The following is a 26593-nucleotide window of genomic DNA, read 5'->3' on the forward strand; positions in this document are numbered from 1 at the left end:
AGCAAATGAAGCTCTCAAGGAAGTTTATGACTGGTCAATAAGTAATAAAGTGACATTGAACATAAAGAAAACTAATGCCATGAATTTCAGTTTGAAGAGGGAAAATGACAATGTTAAATTAAATGTAGATGGCACCTCTATAGACTGTGTAACAAATGCAAAATTTCTCGGAATGAATATTGATTCTCAGTTGAAGTAGCGTGAACACACAAAGGCACTTGCAAACAGAATGTCATCATTGTGTTATGCCCTTAGAATCCCATCATCAGTGTGTAACATGCAGTGTCTTTTAGTTACATACTATTCATACGTACACTCAATTCTTAGCTACGGCATTCTTTTTTGGGGAACATCTGCACAAAATATGAACACAATTTTCAAACTCAAGAAAAGAGGCATAAGAATCATAACCCAAAATGGTAGTCGAGCTCATTGTAAAGATCTGTTCAAAACACTGGGGATTTTAACTGCTCCATGCGAATACATTTACCAGTCAGTTGTACACATAACATTGGTAATTACTGCACGAAAAGTTCTGTTCATGACTATGGAACAAGAGCCAGAGTCAACCTACATTTGCCAAGAAAAAATAAACATAAAACTCAAAACAGCATTTTCTACCAAGGAATAAAACTGTACAATAAATTACCAAAAGAGATAAAAGAAATTGCAAAAATACACTTATTTAAAAAGGCAGCTAAAAAGTACCTGTTATGCAATACATTTCATACATTGAAGGATTGCTTACATAAAACAGAGTAGGGGTTTGGTAAAAAAAAGTTATACAAATAAATAAATAATAATAATGATTATAAAATATCCAACATTCCACATAACACCTTCACACTATGTTTTTTCCTTTTCTAGAAAAACTTACTCCCAAGATACGCAATGGACAATACTAACACCTCTTCCTCTTTCTGAGCTCAACATCTCACTCATTATAGAGGGATGGTGACTCAATTTTTTCAGGATAGAAAATGGGAAGTTGTGGTAACGAAAATGGTCAAAAAAAAATTGTTCAAATGGCTCTGAGCACTATGGGACTTAACATCTATGGTCATCAGTCCCCTAGAACTTGGAACTACTTAAACCTAACTAACCTAAGGACAGCACACAACACCCAGTCATCACGAGGCAGAGAAAATCCCTGACCCCGCCGGGAATCGAACCCGGGAACCCGGGTGCGGGAAGCGAGAATGCTACCACACGACCACGAGCTGCGGACAAAAATGGTCAGAGATCACGTGTGTGTGTGTGTGTGTGTGTATGTGTGTGTGTGTGTAGTGAATGAAATGTTATGAAACAATGTGTGTATAGCGTGTGCAGTGAGTGATGGTGAGATATGAGTGAGTGTGGCATTACATTATTTAATGTTATTTGTAAAAATGTATTGTATATCAGGAGTAAATCTAGTGACTGTGTCTTACTAGAAGCCTGTAAATGTACATGTATACGAATTAGCTTATTTTGAATTGGTCTAAACTTGTACATACTTTGACATTTCCTATATCCTTATAAAAAGAGATCTACAGATGAACAAAGCTGCTACTAGTACTGCCAACAGGATGGAAAGAAAGATGGAAGGAACTAATGGATCCAAAAGTTATGATAGTTTACGATACTTCTGTGTTTGTTTCCCGGCAGTACTAAAAATTTTGTCTCCTGAAGAAAGTACTGGCCAACATAATTTTACTCCTATTACATACCAACTCAACTTCAGGTTGCTAGTTATTTTTGTATAACAAATCTGTTTGTTGTTATCTAAAGATGACCAACTAATCTGAGAACCAGTTCATAAGTTAATGAAAAATATTTTTCAATGAAGTTTATGATAAAAACAGCAACACACATCATATCATAATTCACCAATTAACAGTATACTGGAAGAAATTACATATAGGTTTCGATTTATCAAGCAATAAAGATAGAAAAAATTATTACTACCATATGGCAGCAGGTAAATACATGAACAAAAACTAAGAGAAACATATTTTTAAAACTGGGTGTTTCTTGGGTGTTTCCTTCATTCATACAAAAGGAAGAAAGTACTAGAAGAAGCAGAACTTATAGAATTCAATATAAAAACAACAGAGGCATTGTATGAAGAGCGTCATAACTCACGACAGCAAGGAGAAATGCATTTATTTTAATCATCATTACCTGTTTTTCCAGGTCCTATATGTACCACATATACAAGTTACCACTGTTGTGAAAAGAAATGAAATGTGTGTTTTTTTTTTTTTTTTTTTTTTTTTTTTTTTTTTTTTTTTTTTTTTTTTTTTGGTAGGGTTTAAGGGCGCTCAACTGCTGAGGTCATTAGCGCCCAGTCACTGGTGTTAGAGCACAAGGAACCTGCTAAAACTCAAGGGGATGGGGGGACATCAAAAGGACCTGACAAAGATGCAGATTAAATAAGTAAAAAGGTTAAATGTCTTTGGTCAAGCCAGTTAAAGTTATAAAACGCAGAAGACGAGCAGCTGCTCGAGCGTCATCAGCTAAAACATCCGGTAAGGTAGATGGCAGGGACAGGACAACACGAAATTGGCTAAAACGGGGACACGACAATAAAACATGGCGCACCGTTAATGCCTGACCACAAGGGCACTGCGGGGCTGGGTCACCAGAGAGCAGGTAGCGGTGGCTAAACCGGCAATGCCCAATCCGCAACCTGGTCAGAAGGACCTCCTCGCGCCGAGATGGTCGGGAGGAAGTTGTCCAAGCAGTTGGGAGCGGTTTTACTGCCTGGAGCTTGTTTCCTTGGAGGGATGACCAAGCATCCCACCACAAGGACACAAGCCTCTTACATACATCCCCACAAACGTCAGATGACGGGACACAATGGGAGGCTGGCCGAGGCTGGAGGACTGCAGCCTTGGCTGCAGCATCTGCAGCCTCATTCCCAGGCACTCCTACATGTCCGGGGACCCACAGAAAGCTGACAGAACCGCCATTATCAGCGAAAGAATGGAGGGACTGCTGTATTCGTTGAATCAAGGGATGGACCGGATAGGGAGCCCCAAGGCTCTGAAGAGCACTAAGTGAGTCAGTGCAGAGTACATACGATGAATGGCGGTGGCGGTGGGCATACTGAATGAAATGTGTGAAAGCCCCTTCAACATATGGCAGCATGAAGTTCCTACCCAAGGAGTTGGCACTACATTTTCAATGGTGTGATGTAATGCAGCACAAACAACAATTAGTAATGATGATGAAAATAATAATAATTTCATGTGGCTCAATGGACTAGTACAAATCTTTCAATTGGACACCACTTCAGTGACTTTTGTATTCCTAACCTGTCCCAGTTACCCAACCTAGGGGGGACCTACAGTTTAATGTAGAATCCAAACCACATGTCATTTCTGCTGACTCCTCACGTCATTGAGAGGTGAAGGCTGGGATTTGCTGCCACAACCTTTTGGCTTCCAGGCATGCACTTCTCTGCTGAACCATAAGGCCCAACACAGCAATTAGTGCAATTCTGCTTAGGTGTAGGAGAACCATAGTATTGTTTTACAGCAATTAGTGTATTTCTACTTAGATGCTGAAGAACTGCAGTACTGCTGCATGGAATTTCCCCCTAAACTGGTGTTGGTGGTGCAGACAATAATTTCTTCACACTGACTCTCTCACAACGAAGAACAATAGCTAATGACAATAGGATCACATACCTTCCCTCAACCCTGAAAATTTATTTATCTATAAGATAGGCAATATTTTAAGATACTAGAGGAGGAGGAAGAGGAGGAGGAGGAGGTGGGAGGTGTTTGTTTCTTTGTTTATCTGTTTGTTTGTTATTTCAGTAGAGAAACATTATCCCACAGCTAAGTTATTCCAAATCTTGTTTGTGTGTGTCTACTGCTCAACCATTCTTCATATTCAACTTATAGCTTTTCAGTTTTGTTTTATATGTGGTACATAACTACATGTCATAAAAATGAATATTTTCATTCAAACAGTGGAAACTCCAGATAGGAATATCAACAATGTAGGAAAAGACAGATTGCTACTTACCATAAAGAAGACACATTAAGTTGCAGACAGGCACAACTGACTGAGATGCTGGAGTTGGCAGTCATGTGTGAATGATGTGTGTTAACTTTTGTGTGTGTGTGTGTGTGTGTGTGTGTGTGTGTTTTACTGATGAAGGCTGTGACCAAAAAGCTTTATGTAAATGTATTTTAATTGTGCCTTTCAGCAATTTAACGTGTCTTCTTTATGGTAAGTAGCAATCCATCTTTTCCTACATTGTTGAACATTTCCACTGATAGCCATAGAAAATTAACAAAACTTCTGAATGCACATACCTGTACGCATAGGATCACAAATACAGCTGTAGTTTCCAAAATCATCTATCTGACACCTTCCACCATACTGACATGGGTTGCGATCACAAGGATGACCTGTAGAAAGTGTTTGTTTCAATACAGCACAGGGCAGATAAACATTAAACAAAGATAACCATTGTGTGTTGAAAACCGCAAATATTTTTCAAGAACCAATTCTCAAATATGTTAATTCACAAGGCAGCGTTTGAAAACTTGTAATGTGACTACACTGCCAACTTATGCACAGCTAACATAGTTTTACAATTGTTTTATCAAGTGTCTTCTTATATTTTTAGTTTTGTCTATCATTTTTACTGATTCTACACAATTACTGTAAGTTTATTGTTTTATTGTTTTTCTATATGGAAGTATCAGTAGAAAAGTTACATCATAGAAATTGCAATTGTCAAAAAACAGTGTGTAATTTCACCCTAGTTACACAGATAATTTGTAAAATCTTTGAATGTATCCAGACACCCGTTAAGTGTAGGCTCACTGCACATTAGCATGCAAGTGCAAAAACTTCAGTATCTAGCAGTCAGTAGTAATGTGTGTTGTGTATAAGGCAAGAAGAAATGTTAAAGCGGACAAAATTTGGCTGCTTTCTGCTCAAGACTATGATTATTATTCTCAGATGGATGTTCTGTAATAAGTAGAGCTGTTGGAATAATAATTACATGTAAAAAGGTGTGGAAGAAAGAGCACTGTGCAAATGGTTCATGAGCTGTGGAAAATGCACCTACTAATTGGGCATGAATCTCATATTATCTATCACAACAAGCAAGCACTGATATTTGTTTAAATTTATTTTTGTAATAGGATGAAGATCGTGTTTTTTTCTAAAACTGAACAATTTATACTGTAACAAGTTCAATGTGTGTCTGAACAACTCTGTTATCCAAGTTCTAGTGGGTATCTTTTTGTGTGTAAACATATTCCACTGAAAATTTGTTTTGTTAACGATGCAGAGAAATTACCAGCGCTGCTTCACAGCTGTTAAATTTAGTGAGCACTGCAAAAGTTTCCAACTTTCATTGAACTGTTTGGACTGATTAGTTTTAAATTTCCCTTAAGGGTAGTGAAAGAAAAAAAAAAAAGACTTTTATAAATGTTATGCAGAAACTTAATTACATTTGCAATTTGATCTAGATATAACCTTTACAAGCACAATACTTTCACAATAAGATGACCAAGATGACAAAACAACTGAACTGTTAATTTTTATGCTTTTATAATTCAGATTATTTTCAGGTAAAATTTACACAAATGTCAGTTTTACATTATGTAAGAGCAAGAACAAGGTGGTTTTAATATTCAAGGACAATTATAGCCAAAATCTCACACAGCACACATTCGCTGTACCTTAGATAGCTTTTGTTGGCTAATTTGAGGCTGTTCCCCTGCTTGATAGAATGCAAGTGTACTATATCAACTTGTTCCTCTTGACTTCATCTACAGCACTGTGGTACGTTGTAAACAATCATAGCTTATACCCTGTATGATGGTAGCAAATGGACAGTTTCTGCTTTCTGAAATTTCACTTAAAATTCATTCAGATTGAAACAGCTTTAACTTTTCAATTCAGAGTTTCCATAGCATTTTGTAAAACATAGGACTTTCAGGTGGATTGTCTAATGGTAAGTACTAGCTTCTGTCATAGCATGTGTGTACTGTACTGCCACAATACTGTGATGATGTTAAAGAATGCTTCACAGATATATAAAAATGTAATGGTCATTTTTGAGTGTGCCATTATGTCTGCAAATATTGATTGTCTTGCTACAGATTTACAAGTGGTGAATACATCACAGCTTACGCATACTGTTTCATTGGGTAACTTGTTAAATATTGTGATAAAGTGGGGAAAAACTGCAAATATTTCATACATTGATGGCAAAAAAATTGCAACAACAAGAAGGAGTTGTTTGACATAAATGGAAGTTGGTAGGCATGTTTCTACATATGAAAGATGAATTTCATGCCAGTCACCTGAGAGAGGTGTTAGTAGCACCACTATGAGGATGCAATTCAATTTTGGTTTAAATACATGCTGTAATGGTTGTGAGTGTTAGTTACCTTTGAGACTGGACATTGTGAGTTGATGTTAGTTAACAATACCTTCAAGGCGACAAAGATGCCATTATAAACAGCTCACTGAATTTCAGCAAGGTTGTGTAATAGGGCTATGAGAGGCTGGATATTCCTTCTGAGATATTGTGTAAAGACTTCAGAGAAATGTAGCCGCTGTACATGATTGCTGGCAGCGATGGTCACAAGAATGTATGGTCGCAAAAAGACCAGGCTCCAGATTAACACATGGGACTACCAAGAGGGAAGACCATCGTGTTCAGCTTATGACTCTGGCACATCGTACTGCATCAGCAGGAGCAATTTCAGCAGCAGTTGGCAATACAGTGATGCAATGAACTGTTACAAATCATTTCTGAGCCAGACAAGCGTGCATTCCACTGACCCCAAACCATCGCCATCTACAACTCCAGTGGTGTCAAGCAAGAGGGCAGGGTGGAGGTCTGTTGTGTTTTCTGACAAAAGCCAGTTCTGTCTCTGTGACATTGATGGCCACGTGTTGGTTAGGAGGAAGCCAGTTGAGAACCCACAACCAACCTGTCTCTGTGTTACACACACTGGACCTACACCTGGAGTTATGGTCTGGGATGTGGTTTCATATGACAGCAGGAGTACTCTCGTGGTTACCCTGCACACCCTGGCTGCAAATTTATATGTCAATCTGGTGATTCGACCTGCTGCGCTGCCATTCATGAGCAGTAATCCAGAAGCTGTTTTCCCACACGATAATGCCTTCCCACTTCCTGCTATTTTAACCCAACAAGCTCTAAAGAGTGTCGACATGTTGCCTTTGCCTGCTCGATCACCAGATCTCTCTCTAGTCAAGCACATATGGAAGATCATCGGTCAAGAACTCCAGCATCATCACAACCAGCTATTACCAGTCCCAGTACTGAGCGATCAAGTAAACAGGCATGGAACCCCATCCAACAAACTGACATTCAGCACCTGTAAAACACAATGCTTGCATGTTTGTATGTTAGCGTTCAACATTCAGGCAATTTCACTGGTTATTAATGTACCAGCATTTCACATTTGCAATGGCTTATCTTGCTTGTACATTAACTTGTGATCTTGCAACATTAATCAGTTAAATGTTTCCTAGATGAATGTATTCCCAAAATTTCATTACTCTACATTAATAATTTTTTGGTATTGCAATTTTTTTTCCATCAGTGTATTTAAAATTTTGTTTGCTGACTATATAAATAAAATGAAACAACTAAATCAAATAAAAAAAGTCACACAGTTCTAACAGCACAGAAAGTTTGAATAGTAATCTCAACAAATTTAACTTGAAATAGGGATTTCGTTGCGTGGAAGTAATTGAAGGTGGCACAGATGTGCATTTTCATGCTTCTAGCACATTAACCCCTTCACTACTGTCAAATTCTGTAGAAGTCGGGAGCTAATGTGCTGCTCAGCTGGTGGAATGCTGCTGCACTCGAGTGCAGCCTGCGCCGCCAAGCTGGTGAACTGCTGTAGCAGTTCCACCTCGTAACATACTTCTCCGCTTCACTACACGCGACTTGTGTGGAAGTTTGTCCTATGAATCATCCAGTGGCTTTGTTCAACGTCTGTAGTTAACAACAGAGTCACTATATGACAGTTGCATTCAGTTTCAAAGCTTTGGTTTTGCTTGAGTTGCTCTGCTCATTTGCCGCCTTGTTTCTAATCTAAAGTGATGTGTTGTTAACTTCATTTGGTTTCTACTAGAAGTGATACGGCAGATAAGCTATATACTGTGGAGGAATCTCTCTCTCTCTCGCATACTGGGTAGTGACTTTGAAGATGAAAGCGAATCATCATCCGAATCAGACCATGAACATGAAAGCGAATCATCATCCGAATCAGACGATGAACATGAAACATGTAGCGGCTTCTACGTCACGTACACGTGCTGCTCCATACTTGTATGTCACTGCAAGAGTTGGACTCCACAATTGGTCAAGGCTGAAACCATTGTCACTGAAGGTAAAAAGAATGTTCCTCCCAGTCCTGCTCATTTGTTTATCGTATCAAACAGAATGTTGTCAAGGAGATGATATGTTACATGGATCAGATGATCCCCAACAGAGGTAAATATGTTATCGTTCAACTGGAAATTGCTTCTACACATACCTTGTTACACCTGACAAAAATGTGTGCCTCTACACACAAACAGTACCACAATGCAGTACAGTTTCATCAAGGAAATGGTAAATGAAAGCTTACACATACTGTTACACCGATAATTTTTAAATTACTTGGAACTACACATTTTCAGCTGAAAGTGTCTATCAAATTATGTCTTAAAACTATCACAAAACCTCACAAATGCAGGATAAATGGTTAAAATTATCACAGGGACATAGACTATTTGAACTAACGCATTTAACAAATCCATTAGCGCCTTATAGTGGCTCACCAAGGTCCAGTTCACAGTTGTTTCCTGAATATCGGGCATTACAGCGACATTCGTAACTATCATCCAGTGGTATGCATTCACCCCGCATCCTGCAAGGATCACCAGCACAAGAATCTGGCTTGTAACCTGTAAAAATCAAGATTTGTCATGTTATAGTCAACAAAAGAAATCCATTGCTGTCAATTTTTGCATACTGAACACCAGTTTACAATATCTAGTTTTAATTTTTTTCTGTACTGAATACAATTTTACAATATCTGTGATTTCTTGTGCAAAAATATCTGAACAAAAAGGAGTAGGGTTCACCCAAATACTACAAACTTCATCAGTCTTGTTTGTATCCCCATCAATGAATCAGCACCCCAGTTATTCGAAAAGTTGTTACTTTTACTCCTTAAACCATTTATATCCCACCAAGGACTTTCCATTGCCATATTTGTATCACTACTTGGCTCCTCTCTCTCCTTTACTTTGTGCTGTCCATTCTTTGTTACTGTCTCATATTTTACATCTCTTTTATCTCTCTCTTATTGTCCATCCATATCCTCCTCTACATTTTTATTCTCAACTTTCTTGTGCACACATATTACCAGCCCCAATCAGTATGGTCACACTGAACTTTTGCAGCATCCTGTAGCACCATTCAAGACCACTTTGACTGCAGTGCATGCTATCCAATTACCTACCTAATTGCCAGATCACAGTTTGACATTACTTTAGTGGCAAATTATCTCATTTTATCTCCAAATTTTTCTTCCACACATTGCTCCAATCATGATATTTACAAAGCAAGGCAATGCGAAACACACACCAATTTAATCATCTTCCCTACAGACAGAGGCTCCACCATTGCTGCAACAAATTATAGGGCTCCCCTGACAGAAGACATCAGCCAACTGTCCGACTACTCAACCTACAAGCCCTGTCATAGCTATGTCAAGGTCCACCCCAGAGTGGCTTCACCAAAACCATCTCCCTAAGTCTACCCAGTTACCCTCTCCACAGCCACTTTCTATATGCTTATCACAATCCATCGACCTAGCAATCTTTGATTGCTCTCACTGCAGCTAGTTACTGTGCTCCCACCAAAAGAATCTTGGCTCTTGTTGACAAATACTTCTGACCTACTGCCCACAGCCAAGCTTCCCATATTAGACACAAACCACTTCCTTCACCAACTCTCAACAATCCATAACTCATTACCACCTGGAACCCTGCTCCTCACTGTTGAAAGCACCTCTCTCTACACCAACATCCTCCTTGTCTCTGGCCTTGTCACAATCAAACACTTCCTCTTTCAATATCCTATCAATTTCACAACCACCACCTCATTCCTTACAAAAACCATATCTTTAAACACAGCTGGTGCTCCTTTCATGAGAAGATATACAAACAAATCCATGGCACCTACATGACATCCTGTAATGCCAACCTGTTTACGGGCCATCTACAGGAGATCTACACCGTCACCCAAAATCCCAAACCTCTTCTCTGGATCATTATCTGTACCCAAGCTGGGACATCTTATCATCATTCCTCCACAGAATTAACACCTTCCCTCCAATGTGATTCACTTGGTCCTGCTCAGCCCTATGTGCCACCTTCCTGGACATTGATTTCCATCTTTCCAATGACCCCATACAAACTTCTCCCCATATCAAGCCCACTAACCATCAACGGGGCCTGCACTCTGATAGCTGCCATCCCTTCCATGTTAAGAAGTATCTCCTAAATAGACTGGCCGCTCATGGACATCACTTCTGCGGTGACAAGCAATGCTTTGCACCCGTAAGCTGAAGACCTTACAAATTCAAGGCTTTACAGACAGGAATTCCCTCCCTCTTTCATAAGAGCTGTAAAGGGAAAAGTTATACTGGGTCTTGGAAACAGCAATGGAGTGCCATGATGGTAATCAGGCCATACTGGAGTCAGCCAGGTGTCAGGGTGCAATCCTCATGCTGAGTGGAGCAAAACCTCTTCCATGTCACAATCTTCCATGTGGCAAAACTGAGCCAGGCATCAGGAAGAACTACCACCTAACCCATTACTGGTTATGACAACTGGTCACTGCTTTTATTTCAGATAATTCGGCATGCACACTAACACCATGATTCCCAATAAATCAGCAATCAGCATCAGCATTTAAGCTCGTCCAAACCGGCCCATCAGCGCTTCACCACCTGTGCAGTTGTGCAACATTGAGCTTGTGCTGGTCAGCACTGTGGTGATGACACAGATGCTTCTATCATCGCCAGGACACAAACTACTGGCTGCCACCTAAGGATGTGGGTGCTGGGCAGCCCCACACTTTGCCACTGTCCCGGGAGTATAACATGAGAGTCCAGCCATCCTCACCAGGGTACCAACAGAGCAACCCTATATTCTAGACACTGGAGCATGATGCAGCTTGATGTCCTCACAGCAACTGTTGCCGGCTACCCCGCCTCTGACTCGGGAATCTGAGAATAAAGGGGCGTACGGTCAGCAGTCGGGAGCTGTCACACTGGGAAATGTCACGATATTCACCTTGCCCCCATCATTACTTGCAGCCCTAAGCCAATGACTGTAAAAACAAGCTGCAATACACAAGTTGTTATACACATGACCAAGCCTTCTTCAACTGAACACCCTACCCTCATTTACAAAGAATCCTAGTCACCCTGTTTATATCTCATGTCAGAAGGATTGCTGTACTTAAAGATGAAGATGGACAACCAGGATACAGCAGCCAGAACCACAGATCTTCTGCAGCAGAGACATCCTACAAGACCATACAAGCCGAGATTAAAGTTTTTTTGGGCCTGTACGATTTATTACCCTATCCTTTCTTTTTATTTCATTTTATGTATACTGTATTGGTACTTGTAGTAAGTAGGCAATATGGAGAAGAAAGCTTTGGCTCAGGAAGCTTTTCAGCATCTGATAAATCAAGTATTTCACTTATACGCACAACTGGGGTAACTAAGGGACGAAAGAACGGAATGTTCACTTCCAAGTACACCTATTCGGGACACCAAAAGCACTGCAATGGTAACCCCATTATCAGAAAAATCAGTGGAGGATGTCTTTTGTATTCTTTGAAAATATGGAAACAGCTGTCAGGTGGTAAATTGGAGTAATAAGCTTGTGCAGGGCATATGTAGCGTAACTGCAGAGAACAGTAGTGTCAGATATGTAAATATTTCGAGCATTCTGAGCGAAGTTGTAAGAACATAAATTTCCAGAGACACGGAAGGTGGTCAGACGGTGGACGTCCTATCCTGGCAGTTGTGGCAAGTAATGGTATACTTAGTAAAGTAGAATTAATCTGCCACACTGGGCATTAAACAGTGTAGGTGGGGGATGCATAGACTCAGTCCAATGATATAAGTTTTGAAGTGGGGGAAGGTAACTTCTGGGCTGATGTAAGAAAAGGTTTTGAGAAGAATACACAGGGTAGTTTAATCCTCCTGAACCACCACTTGCCACACCACTAACTCAGTATCACATTCTCACTGGATATGAAGCACCTAGTTCCTCAACACGAACAGCCTGCAGACCCCATAAGTCAACAACTTCAATACAGGATCACAGTAGCCCATGGTCAGTATCCATTGTCACTGTGCCCAAAAAAATCATTAGATAGCAGGAAAGCTTATCAGTTCTGTTGCAAATACTGTTACTTAAACCAGATAACAGTATCAAATACCTACCCAATGCCAAATATAACACAAACCTTAGGTAATCGGAGCCAGTGTCAGTATTTCATACCGACCTGTGAAGTGGGTATCACCAATTACATATAGTGCCTGAAGATCATTCAAAGACAGCATTCTCAACTCCATCTAGTCATTATCAATATCATCACATGCCTTTTTGCTGAAAAACACTCCAGCTACTTTCCAGCGGCTATTAGACAATGTCTTGTGAGAATTAAAACTGAAGCAATGCATTATCTATTTAGACGATATACCTGTCTTCTACAAAGATATCCAAAGTTTTTCATCTTCTACATGCAGTGTGGTTCACCCTCAGCCTGGAAAAGTGCCATTTTGTTTTACAAGAAGTCCGTTACTTGGCCCACATTTTAGGCTCAAATGGGGTCCACACTGATCGTTGGCTTACTGATGTCATAAAAAAATTTCTGACACCCACTACAATACGGGGTCTGCAATCATATCCAGGCCTTGCCAATTTCACCAAAAATTCATTCCAAAATGCACTGAAATTGTGAGACCATTCACACAGTTGTTAAGGGAAGGTATAAAGTTTCATTGCTCACCAGATAATGAAGCAGCATTCCTAAAACTAAAAGATTTACTAATGTATAGTCAGTTCTTGCCTATCCAGATTACCAGAAACAGTCTATACTGTTGTATGACTTCAGCAATTTTGCCTTAGGTTGCATTTTGAGTCAGGACATAGGCACCAATGCAGGCCCACGATTCGATTCTAGCAGGACACACTGGTCAACATGCACCAGAACACAGAGTAGCACAAAATTACTGGTGGGTAACACACAGACAAGACGTCTATCATTACGTCAAAAATGAGTACAATGGACAAAGCTTATTCACCAAAGGATTATGTCACAATGTTTACCAGTAGAAAGATAAACCATTCCAAATTATTGGGATGGATGTTCTCAGGCCACCTGTGCAAACACCAGAAGGTACCCATTATGTATTAACAACAATCAATCATTTTTCATGTTTTGCTTCTGTGAGAGCCCTACCCAAGTAGCAGGCAGAAACAGTAGCACATGCAATGGTGAACCATTGGATACTAAAATTCAAAACACCTGAAACAATAATAACTGACCAAGGCACAAATTTTATGTCTAATTTAATGAAGCACTTATGTTGGTTACCACACATTACAAAAGCTCAGACCGTTCTTTATATCCACTGGCAAACAGTTGAAAAGAGAGGATTCATCATATGATTGGAAAAATGTTAAATCACAGCACAATAACTGGGACACTCTACTTGCATATGTCACAGGAGCATATAATTTGAATATCCACAAAAGCACAGGGCTATCCCCTTACGAGGTAGTTTTCGGCCACAAGATGCCTCCTCTTTTCAGTTATGTAAGCCTCCCCCAGGAAGTAATATTTTGTCAGTGATAAAATTTCTCTAAAAAGTTCAAAACTGTTTAGTGACAGGTGAAAAAGATGAACACCAAAGTTCTGGAACAACACGACAGAATCCATAATAAGAAAGCAGTATCATGTAAGCCAATGGGTTACAATCACCAATTCATATGTACCAAAAGGAAAGACAAGACAGTATGTGATATGTTATCAGCAGCCCTTTCATGTGCACAGAAATGATGTCATCTGTTAACATCAAACTGCAACTTTCAACTTGCCACATGACTGTTCCTATAAGTAATATTCATCCTTTTAATGGAATTTAAGAGGTGAAGTTTCCATTGTCAGCAGTGTCTTCAGAAGTGGGGAGGGGAGAATCAAGGAAAAGGTAAGGCAGGGAGAACTTAGGCAAGAGGAACAAAACAATTCTACAGTTATCCCAACAGGCACTTAAGCCACAAGCAAGAATAAAATAACAACAGGATTTCCACTTCCTTTAGGGCACATGGTTCTACACAGGACAGAAAGAATCAGTTCCAGCACCAAGCATAGGGCTCTGGATCAAAGGGAAAAGGAACACGAGAAGCTTCATCATACCAAGTCTACAGGGCTATTACAAATGATTGAAGCGATTTCATAAATTCACTGTAGCTCCATTCATTGACATATGGTCACGACACACTACAGATACGTAGAAAAACTCATAAAGTTTTGTTTGGCTGAAGCCGCACTTCAGGTTTCTGCCGCCAGAGCGCTCGAGAGCGCAGTGAGACAAAATGGCGACAGGAGCCGAGAAAGCGTATGCCGTGCATGAAATGCACTCACATCAGTCAGTCATAACAGTGCAACGACACTTAAGGACGAAGTTCAACAAAGATCCACCAACTGCTAACTCCATTCGGCAATGCTATGCGCAGTTTAAAGCTTCTGGATGCCTCTGTAAGAGGAAATCAACGGGTCGGCCTGCAGTGAGCGAAGAAACGGTTGAACGCGTGCGGGCAAGTTTCATGCATAGCCCGCGGAAGTTGACGAATAAAGCAAGCAGGGAGATAAACTTACCACAGCCGACGGTTTGGAAAATCTTACGGAAAAGGCTAAAGCAGAAGCCATACCGTTTACAATTGCTACAAGCCCAGACACCTGATGACAAAGTCAAACGCTTTGAATTTTCGGCACGGTCAACAGCTCATGGAAGAGGATGCGTTCAGTGCGAAACTTGTTTTCAGTGATGAAGCAACATTTTTTCTTAATGGTGAAGTGAACAGACACAATGTGCGAATCTGGGCGGTAGAGAATCCTCACGCATTCGTGCAGCAAATTCGCAATTCACCAAAAGTTAACGTGTTTTGTGCAATCTCACAGTTTAAAGTTTACAGCCACTTTTTCTTCTGCGAAAAAAACGTTACAGGACATGTGCATCTGGACATGCTGGAAAATTGGCTCATGCCACAACTGGAGACCCACAGCGCCGACTTCATCTTTCAACAGGATGGTGCTCCACTGCACTTCCATCATGATGTTTGGCATTTCTTGAACAGGAGATTGGAAAACCGATGGATCGGTCGTGGTGGAGATCATGATCAGCAATTCATGTCATGGCTTCCACGCTCTCCCGACTTAACCCCATGCGATTTCTTTCTGTGGGGTTATGTGAAAGATTCAGTGTTTAAACCTCCTCTACCAAGAAACGTGCCAGAACTGCGAGCTCGCATCAACGATGCTTTCGAACTCATTGATGGGGACATGCTGCGCCGAGTGTGGGAGGAACTTGACTATCGGCTTGATGTCTGCCGAATCACTAAAGGGGCACATATCGAACATTTGTGAATGCCTAAAAAAACTTTTTGAGTTTTTGTATGTGTGTGCAAAGCATTGTGAAAATATCTCAAATAATAAAGTTATTGTAGCGCTGTGAAATCGCTTCAATCATTTGTAATAACCCTGTACTATGCTCATGCAGGGTATGTTCTCTAAAAGGTGGTGCATTGTTCACAAGACAACTGGACGTGATAATGTCAAATCACCAAGGGACCATAAGATTAGATTGCAATATTTGGGCACTAGAGAGTGAAATTCGAATGTTAGAAGACATTTGGCAAATTACAACTCATGATAAATAACCAGGCAAGGTTCAATGACACACAGGAAGAGTATCAGCTCCTGCGGTCAGCTTTTGTACAACCACTAGCACAGCTATGTCAACACTATGGAGCTAGTTCAGCAAGTGTGATGAAAAAGAGGCTGGCAAGATTCACACACTCGAATTATGAAAAGAGCTGATACAGTTGATACAGAAACATAAAATATTAATAAAGTATGAAACTTCCTGGCAGATTAAAGCTGTGTGCCAGACCGAGACTCGAACTCGGGACATTTGCCTTTCGCGGGCAAGTGCTCTACCATCTGAGCTACCCAAGCATGACTTACGACCCGTCCTCACAGCGATAATTCTGCCAGTGCCTTGTCTTCTACCTTCCAAATTTCACAGAAGCCCTCCTGCGAACCTTGCAGAACTAGCACACCTGGAAGAAAGGATATTGCGCAGACATGGCTTTGGACAGCCTGGGGGATGTTCCAGAACAAAATTTTTCACTCTGCAGCAGAGTGTGTGCTGATAATTAACTTCCTGGCAGATTAAAACTGTGTTCTGGACCAAGACTCGAACTCGGGACATTTGCCTTTCGCGGGCAAGTGTTCTACCATCTGAGCTACCCAAGCACGACTCATGACCCATTCTCACAGCGTTAATTCTGCCAATACCTCGTCTCCTACCCTACTGGCGAAATTAATGCTATGAGGACAGATCGTGAGTCGTGCTTGGGTAGCTCAGATGGTAGGGCAATTGCTCCCAAAAGGCAAATAAGTTTCATATCAGTGTACACTCCGCTGCAGAGTGAAAAATTTCATTCTGGATTAATGAAGTATTACAATAATATTACAATATATTTTATATTTTGTTTTCAAAATTAACAGTCATTTTTTTCAGTTATTTCTTTTACAATGTTTCAAATGAGCACAAGTCACTGTCTGCACCTGATAGGTTGTTTTCAGAGCACCAATGTAAGCCACTGGGCCGATCAGTCCGATATTGTTCCCAGCTTGGCACATGTGGCAAAGGTTAGAACATTTTATTTCACTTCTAACTTGAGCATAGCTGCTCTAATTTCTGAACATTGCTTTTTAGGAATATAATTTTGTGTAAGTAACCTTTGTACATCATGAAAATTGTCATCTTGGTTAATGTGTTTTTTGTCATACTTAATTTTTGATGTATTATTTTATAGGATTTATCAAAATTTCATTTTGATGAAGACACCCGTAGTAGATGTCGAAACCTATGTCACTGTACCTAGTTATGTGCAACCAGTTCGCTGTACAATCCTATGCTGAAACTAGTATACAGTTGCTGAGTAACAGCCATGTTTAACACTGTAACATTACTACAAGTATAGGCAGATGTAAATGGCAACCGGAAAACAGTGGATTTGCACACTACCCAGCTCACCCGCCTGGAAAAAGACAGCTGCATGCCTTTGCTGCAATGCTAATGTTCCACATTCAGGCAGCAGCAGATACAACTAATCACAAATTGGGCATACTTAGGGATGATCTGGATAACACTGACATTCAATTAATGATTGCAAAATTACTCCACAGTCTTGCCAGTAGTATTACTGATGCACGCATAAAGACCACAGAACTACAGCACGCCTTGTTACACACTGCTAACGGGCATTTAACACCAATACTGCTACCACCAGATCAATTCCTGGAAGGATTATGGAAAATCCAAACAGAATTACCTGTACCATTAGAATTACTAAAAGCAGTAAGGGAAAAATTTTAATCACTATACTACCATATGACCACCATTACCAGTTCACAAGTGGGCTCCCACTTGAAAATACAAATTCAAATATCATTAACTTGTAAGTACTTTAGATTTGAGTGTTACAATCTTCATGCATACCCCATGGTATAGAAAGTTTTAAAACGAATTTGTACAGTTAATAGTGCACAAAATGCTACTGGTGGCACTGAAAAGGCAGTCACATGTCCTGCTATCCATGCAGGAATTACTACACTGCTGCGCCATGCCAATCACCATCTGTCCTGCGAAACAGATACATTCCATTCCTAAGTCATGTGAGTTTATCTTGTTTCACCTCCAAGAATCTGTGACAGAGTGCAAAAAGAAATAATTACAGACAAAACAGAATTTTTAGAAGACTTGGCTTCAACTGGTTATGCTCTGTAGCAAACTGAACAGTCATTATTTGTACTTGTTATGAGCAAGGTCAACAAAGTGGGACACAGCAAACAGAACTAAAAGGTCAGGAGTTGTAAATCAAGGGAACACAATGTGACATATCCGGACACCGTAACAGAAACCATAACCTTGAATATAAAACACACCTTGATTTATGTGCCCAATCAAACCCTCAAAATTGTACCCATGGAAAATCTAACTTACATAAATCACACATAAGAGGCGATTCTGCTTTGTTCCCTAGATCTGGTGCTAGTTGTGCAAAATGGCCACAAATCAATGAAACATCTTTTAGATCATGTACAAAAGTACCATAATGAACATCAGAAATGACTAATTGTTATAGGAACCTTCAACATCAGCTGCATGTAAGATTTTTGCAATAGTAAGAACCTTATACTACTAACTCCAACAAGAAGCAGCTCAAATCCCGTTCTACCAACCTTCAATCTATGGATTCAAACCAGTCATAACAGCACCTACAAGAAGCAAAGTAAACCAGGAACACGGGCCTCCATGTACAGCCACGTGCTAGTGGAGTCAGACAGGAAGTGTACATAGTGCAAATGACAAAGGTGACACTATGGGTGTCATTACATAAACCAGCTGTGCAGTTTCCGTGCCAGCAGCACGTATTCGACGATGGCATATATGCTACTGCCGCAAGTGATGCCCCGCTGCGTCACAGTGGTAGATGCCCACCACAATGAGATGCCCAATCTGTGAAGGCAGAAGACTGCTAATGTGCACAGGGAGTGACCCACTGCCCCCTGGTCAGGAGTTGGCTGTGCTGCTGGTGTTGACTTGGGATGGCCAGTTGCACCATGGTACTAAGTCCAGGGAGAGAATTAAAGCATAGAACTGTTGCCCTGCCATGGCCTTGAACTGGGGACTTCTACTGGCAGGTCCATGTGGAGACCACGTCCGGCACATACTCATCTGCCTGGTAGGGCTGCGTGACTAAGAATAATTTTGTTACAAAACTGCCAAGTACTTGTAGACGGCAGCAGCATGCTTGTTATGCATAGGTGACACTGCCAGTCACTTAGCCTAAAACGCCACTGCCACTATTAGTGTGGAAATCGACCTTGCCGCTTGCTGCACGAGTTTGTGTAGTACTGCTGAGAACGCTGTCTAACTTGCTAACCTGCCTCACTACATTGTGCCTTGTTGAATTATTACAGTGACAACATAAAGAGCTTGGTATATATGGTTGGTATGCTACATTCCCCCCACCCCTCTATGAACAAGCACCCATCTCTCGAGTCAAACTTAAATCCAGTTCCTTATTATACTACATGTTCATACAAAATACAGAGAGTCTATATGTGTTAGCCACTGCATCCAGTCTTTCTTACTATGCTGCTTATTGCTACTTTCTTACGAGTCTATTTATCACATCTGTTTTGCACTTCTGGCAGTTTAACTTTCACAGCTTGCCTCATTGTTTCCTTTCCTCTTAATCCTAAATTTACATCCTTTCTGCATTCACACTACAATGCTACACTCCACATTCACATTAAAATGTTTCTCTCTCTCTCTCTCTCTCTCTCTCTCTCTCTCTCTCTCTCTCTCTCTCTCTCGCTCTAGGGATCCAGTCTATTGTAATCCGGACTACTGGTCATTTATGCTAATGGTCGGCTCCCTGCCACAAAAGAATAAAGCTACACACAGCAGAGTTAAAGCCACTGTGGAACTTGGTATTGAAGCACCCAAAATCATTGTCGCACGTCGTTGTCATCATCCTCCTCTGAACTGCTCTTACACACTGCGTTAATTGCTTGGCTAAACTGCACCCTTCCTGTGTGGCAATGAATCGATCCAGGAAATGTATCGAGTCAGATTCTAGAGATTGATTTTTAAATGTTATATTGATGCTGGCAATAATTCCAAAGGTATATCCGGTCAATACAATTGTGGGTGTGAGATGCTCACTTGCTTGATTCCTGTAATTGTGGCTCGTACAAGGAAGATTGGCCTTGTTCTGTTGTCCCAATGATTAATAACCCACTTCCCCTAAGTTCAATCCATCTGGCCTCCGTGAGCTTCACCTGCTTGTAACAGTTCACCACTATCACCATGTCATAATAAGTGGAGTAAATCCAATGAAAACCCCCGCTAGCTGGAAATGCAGTCTGGTTTTCAGACACTCTAGTCCCCCTACGTCTGGCTAAGAACAATTTTACCGTGCATATGGTATGGCTGGTTTGTATTATCCTGGTCAGACACACTGCGACCTTGACACTGTTGCAGTTCCTTCTCCATCATTTTTACATGCCTGCTACCATCTTCCAAAATTGATAATATCCGGTGGAAGCTGCATAAACTTTCCAAGAACTCCTCACTTCACTGGGTATGTCCACATCTTCCTATTAACGGAAATCAAACTAGAATATACAACCGTATTCAGTCAGTTTTTACTTCTACTGATGCTATGTGGTGGTACAAGGGTAGGTTTTGCCTACTAGGTTCCATAGTTAGAATTAACTCTTATGGTAGATTGTTCCACAATTTCTGTAACAAGTATCATTCATGTGACAAAAGATTAACACTCAGTTGTCCATGCAATGCATAATTTAGGGCTTCTTGCACTACATCTATATCAGCACTCTGCAATACACTGTATGGTGCATGGCAGAGGGTACCCCAGACCACTATTAGTCATTTCTTTTCCTGTTCAACTTGCAAATAGAGAGAGGGAGGAAAAACGACTGGCTATATGCCTCCACATGAGCCTAATTTCTCTTTGTAGTCCTTACATGCAATGTATGTTGGAGGCAGTAGAATCGTTCTGCAGTTAGCTTCAAATGTCACTTCTCTTAATTTTCTCAATAGTGTTTCTTGAAAATAATGTCCCCATCCCTCCAGGGATTCCCATTTGAGTTTCCGATTGTTCAAACATACCAGTAACAAATCTAGCAGCCCACCTTTAAATTGATTTGATGTCTTCCTGCAATCCATCCCAATATGGATCACAAACACTCAAGCAGTAATCAAGAGTAGGTCACACTAGTCTCCTATATGCAGTCTCCCTTATAGATGAACCACACTTTCCCTAAATTCTCCCAATAAACTGAATTTGACCATTTGCCTTCCCTATCACACTTCTCACATGCTTGTTCCATTTCACATTGCTTTGCAACATTATGCTCAGATATTTAATGATGTGACTGTGTTAAGCAAGACACTAATAATATTGTATCTGATTACAGGTTTGTTTTTCCCGCTCATCTTCACTGACTTTCATTTTTCTACATTTAGAGCCAGCTGCCATTCATCACACCAACTAGAAATTTTGTCTGTCATCTTGTATCCTCCTACAGTCACTCAACTTTTGACGCCATACCGCACGCCACAGCATCATCAGCAAACAACCACAGATTGCTGCCCACACTGTGTACCAAATCATTTAAGTATACATAGAATAATAGCGCTCCTATCACACTTCCCTAGGATACTGGTGATGATATCCTTGTGTCTGATGAACACTCACCATTGAGGAAAACATACATGGTTCGACAGCTTAAGAAGTCTTTGAGCCACTCCAATATCTGTGAACTTATTCCATATACTTTTACTTTAACAGCCTGCAATGGGACACTGTGTCAAACGCCTTCCGGAAATCTAGAAATGTGGAATCTGCCTGCTGTCCTTCATCCATAGTTCGCAGTATATCATGTGAGGAAAGGGCAAGCTGAGTTTTGCACGAGTGGTGCTTTCTAAAACCAAGCTGATTCGTGGACATAAGGTTCTTGGTCTCCAGAAAATTCAAAACATTTGAAGTGGGAATATGTTCAAGGATTCTGCAGCAAACTGATGTTAAGGATATTGGTCTGTAATTTTGTGGGTTCACATTCTTTTGCCTTTCTTATATACAGGAGTTATATGTGCTTTCTTTCAGTCACTCAGGACTTTGCACTGGGCAAGAGATTCACAATAAATGCAAGCTAGGTGAAGGGCCAAGGCTGTAAAGTACTCTTTGAAAAACCGAATTAGGAGTCCATCTGGACCTGGTTCGTCTTCAAACTCTTTCAGCTGTTTCTTTGAGCCACGGATGCTTATTACTATGTCATCCAAACAGGAGTCTGTTTCATTGTCAAACTACGGTATGTTTGAACGATTCTCCAGCACGAATGATTTGTAAAATGTGAAATTTAAAACTTTGGCTTTTGTTTTGCTATCTTCGACTGCCACACCAGACTGTTCAACAAGTGATTGGATGGAAGCCTTAGATCCACTCTGCAATTTTACATAGGACCAGTACTTTCTCAGGTTCTCTGCCATATCTTTTGCTATTGTATGATGGTGGAAGTAGTTAATGCTTCATGCACAGATCTTTTCACAGATGCATTAACATCTACTAACCTTTGTTTGGTATCATTTGCATGTTCTCTTTTGAACTGAGAATGCAACAGCCTCTGCTTCCTCAGCATTTCCCAAATCTTGTACATCCCATACACTGTTTGCTAATGCTTTTAATAACCTTGTCATAACAACACCCTTGTCCATTACTTCCACACATCCTTCTAGCACTACCGAATTCCAGTTCACTGTGTCCTCAGATGCCCTAGAATAATCCATTAATCTACCCACTAATTATTGTAACAGCCTTGTGTTGTTAAGCTCTTTACTCTCAAAATTTCCTATCTGTGTAGCTTGCCACTCTTCTGTGCCCACTTACTTCCATCTACAAACTCTCTTTCTGCTTCTACAACTTCATTTAATTCTTTGGTATCACCTGTCTGCTGTTCCAAAAATGTTTTCAAAATTTTACCCCTGGCACCCAACCATGCTCTCTTCCACTGTGTATGTGGCTTCCACTACCTATCTCATTTGTACTCACAGCTGCCTATAGCATCTATGCACTTTATCACATTCCTCTTACACTTCCTCGAGTATCCCAATGCTCTTGGCATTTTGCCAAAGTCCACTGAACGCTTCTCCCGCCCTGCTCACCTTGTCCGCCCTGCTCACCTTGTTCCAAATTTCCCATGTGTTAATAACCATCTTCAACATCCACCAATGGCCAGTAACCATCACATGCTATTGCCTCCTTTCAGGTGCTGGTTCTGCAATGCCTCTGCCCCAATCCAGCCAACGAAATGCAATACTGCTGCGACACTCATTCTTGCCTTTGATGTATTACAATCTGAGGACAAGGACAAATCTCTCCCTTCCTCCCTTTTCAGAATGCTGCTGCCACTAGCAAGCCCATTAAAAAAAAAATCTTTACATTTACATAACTTATTCACTACATCCTACACATAAGTAACTTATATAAAAAAAGAATTCCTTGACAAACGCCTCCCACATGCTTCATCTTAACAAATATAGTACTTTGTGCCCAGGTTCAACCACACCTTCTTGTCTCTTCCTCCAGTCCCTTCCCCTCGCATTCTTCTCCAGCTCCATCCTTGAGACTCCTGGAATCAACTCTGGATTACTCCAAAAGGTTGTAGACACCCTACATGTACTATCGTCATAACTGTTGGCACTTGAAGCTTCACACTGACTGGTGAAGTAGTCTCCACCACCTGATTGGATCCTTGGTACCCTGTGATGAACTTCTTAGTCTTTCCTTCCAGTGTGTAATGACTGAATAACATCACTCACTGTCCAACGTTATACCACAGTAAACTTGCTGTACGTTTCAGTGATTCCCCCTGCTTCTCTAATGCCTTTGTATTCTGTACTTGTTTCCGTACTTCCCATGCTGTTTTTGCAAAGCCAAGTACTGACTCTCCATCTTTACCTTTCTTTGCCTTATTCAAATCAAACTGTGGTAGCATTTTCTGACAATACACCACCCTGTACAAAGATAATCCAGTGCTTGTGTATACTTCTGAATTATACACTGACACGATATACCTCAGATATGTATCCCAGTGACTATGATGTGCTTTCACATAGTAACTTAAGATTTTCCAAGCTGTTCTTGTTCCATTCTACCATTGGCCTGTGGATGCAATAACTGACACAGCACCTTCAGTAAGTCCAATATGAAATTCGTACCCTGTGCACAATTATCATAACTGGTACTCCAAACTTCAACATTTAGTCGTTAACCATTGCTTGAGCAACTGTCACTGCTTGCTGGTTTGGCATGGCAACCATATCCATGTGCTACGAAAAGTGCTCTATTACTGTTAATATGACTCAGTTTACAGCTTCCATATGATTGAACAGTCCTAATACACCAATTCCAAGCATTTCAAATGGTTTTGATCCTTCCAGTAGCCTCTGTGATGGCACTCACTCACAATTCAAGTCAGCTCACTGTGCACACTGTATGCACATCCTCACATATTGATCCACATCTGATCTCCACCAGTATCTCTCGGCCACTCTCTCATTTGTTGATCTGCCCCTCCACGATCATATAAGACATGATCCTGTGCTTCCTTTAAAATCTCCCTTTAAACTTTCCTGGTCCTACTAGCCAAGGCCCTAGCTTTGTTTCCTTGCACAACAGTGTGTCACATGTGCTAAACTGCGACTGCATCCTGTACTATTTAGTCACTGTCAGCACTATGTGCTGCCTGCCACTCCACAAGACCATGACCCAGAATTTTCAGCACCACTGCCTTCCTGCTTAACGTGCCTGCATCACCCATGCTTTTTTCCTAGTTTGAGAATTTTCTCGTCGTCAAATTCGCTAAGTCACAGAACCCATCTTGTCAGCCTGCTAGACAGGTCCTTCGGTCCCAATAACACTTTCAGACCAGTGTGGTCAGTCACTACTCGAAAGTTTTTCCTGTAAAGATAATATCTAAAATACATGACACCATAAATGAGGCTCAGTGTCCTCAGTCTATATCATCAAAGTTCTTCTCCATTGCGTCCAGCTGTCTTTAATGTGTGGGCTACAGGATGCTCTTCTCTGTTAATATTCTGGCTTAAAATACACCCAAAAGTGTTACGGCATAAAGGCAGTGCCGGCACGCCAGTCAGGAACGACAGAGAAGAGACAGTTGTTAGAAGAGGTCAGCCAATCGCACACTGAACGAGCTCCCTCCAGGTCAACAACGCGACTGCAGCAGCCCCTAGGTGAAGAGGACATAAGTGCCGCGCCCAACTGGTGGCACCCCACTTCAATAGCAGCTTCAACGTTAGCCACTTCATTAGCCAACACATCGTATCATCTTCATTAGCTATCTCTACATAGCACAGACTTATGTTTGTCTATTCTAAAGAAGAGTGATTATTTTGTATGTCGTCCTTTGCTTGTGACACATCTATCAAAATTTAGTATTTGTATTTGTCTTGTTATAACAAAACTTATTAACACGAGTTATTTGATTGATTGTCTAGCAAACTCTGCATGCAGGATTCCTAGACACAACAACATGCAAACGAAGATGTCTGAATAACATGGTGCCGATGATATAGGAGGCAGAACATAGCGACAACCTGTTAAGGTTTTGAATCCTGAGCCACTAACTTCCACAGATTGTCTCTGCTCTGTTTTGTTGTGGGATTTTGTGTTTTGCTGGTGCCTTAATTCTACTTTGTCTTTTCTTCGCAGGGGTGCGTTTACATGTTTTAACAGTGTCTCTTATAGTTTTTTTCCTATTCAGTGTTTTCAGGTGGGTGTTGCAGTAATTTTGTTTGCTTGTGTGCTTATTATTATTATTTTTTTTTTGCTTGCATTGTCTGTCTATTGCATTTACCTACTCCAAAATGAGCCACCCATTTCTCCCACTTCAGAAGCAAGCGATAGATGCAACGCAGCTAACACACGTGTTTCAGTTTCAGACGCAGGAGATTGCAACCTCTCTAAACAGGGTACAGCAGTTACTGGCAAACCAAGCGACCAATGCAGCGTTCCCAACCGACCAACAAGCAACCACTGTAGCTTCGAGCGCCATACCACCTTTTCGTCAGTTTTAATGAAAAAGAAAACGAATGGCTCGAGTGGTTGCAACAGTATGAAGCCCGCATCATTGTTCACAAATTATCAGGTACTGTGAAACTACGTTACTTTTTGTCAACGGTAGGAAGTGCAGTCTTTCGCCTCATTCAGAAATTGCTCCCTAACGCCACTCTGAGTGAACTTTCCTATGATCAGGTTGTCGGTTGTCTAACTAACAATTATGACCAACAAGTGAATGTGGTGGCAGCGAGGCACCAATTCTTTTATTGCAAGACAAAGTTGTAACAAACTTATCATAAATGGGTAACAGATTAGCAGAGTATGACAAGGAAATGCAAATTCAAATGTGCTTGTGGTGCTTTATATTCAGATGTTATGCCGAGTGATGCAATCATGTATAATGTAGCTGATGTCAACCTTAAAGAACAGATTCTGAAGCAGTCAGATCCATCATTTCATCATTTAGTGCAACTCGTAGATCAGTATGATTCACGTGCCATAGTGGCCAATCAATTTGAACAGCCACCAATTTATTGAGTTGAGTCTCCCC

General features: G+C 40.8%; 1 protein-coding gene across 1 annotated transcript in view; it reads right to left on the reverse strand.

The window, feature by feature from the left end:
• LOC124554996 (protein crumbs) overlaps window positions 1–26593 on the reverse strand; it is a 355585-nt gene that overhangs the window by 227539 nt on the left and 101453 nt on the right. The window contains exons 4-5 of the mRNA XM_047128736.1: window positions 8827–8952; window positions 4311–4406 (exon numbers count right to left, since the gene is read on the reverse strand). Coding sequence (XP_046984692.1) covers window positions 4311–4406; window positions 8827–8952 — 222 coding nt within the window. The remainder of the gene's footprint in view (window positions 1–4310; window positions 4407–8826; window positions 8953–26593) is intronic.

This window comes from Schistocerca americana, chromosome X (genome assembly GCF_021461395.2).
Source record: "Schistocerca americana isolate TAMUIC-IGC-003095 chromosome X, iqSchAmer2.1, whole genome shotgun sequence".
NCBI lineage: Eukaryota > Metazoa > Arthropoda > Insecta > Orthoptera > Acrididae > Schistocerca > Schistocerca americana.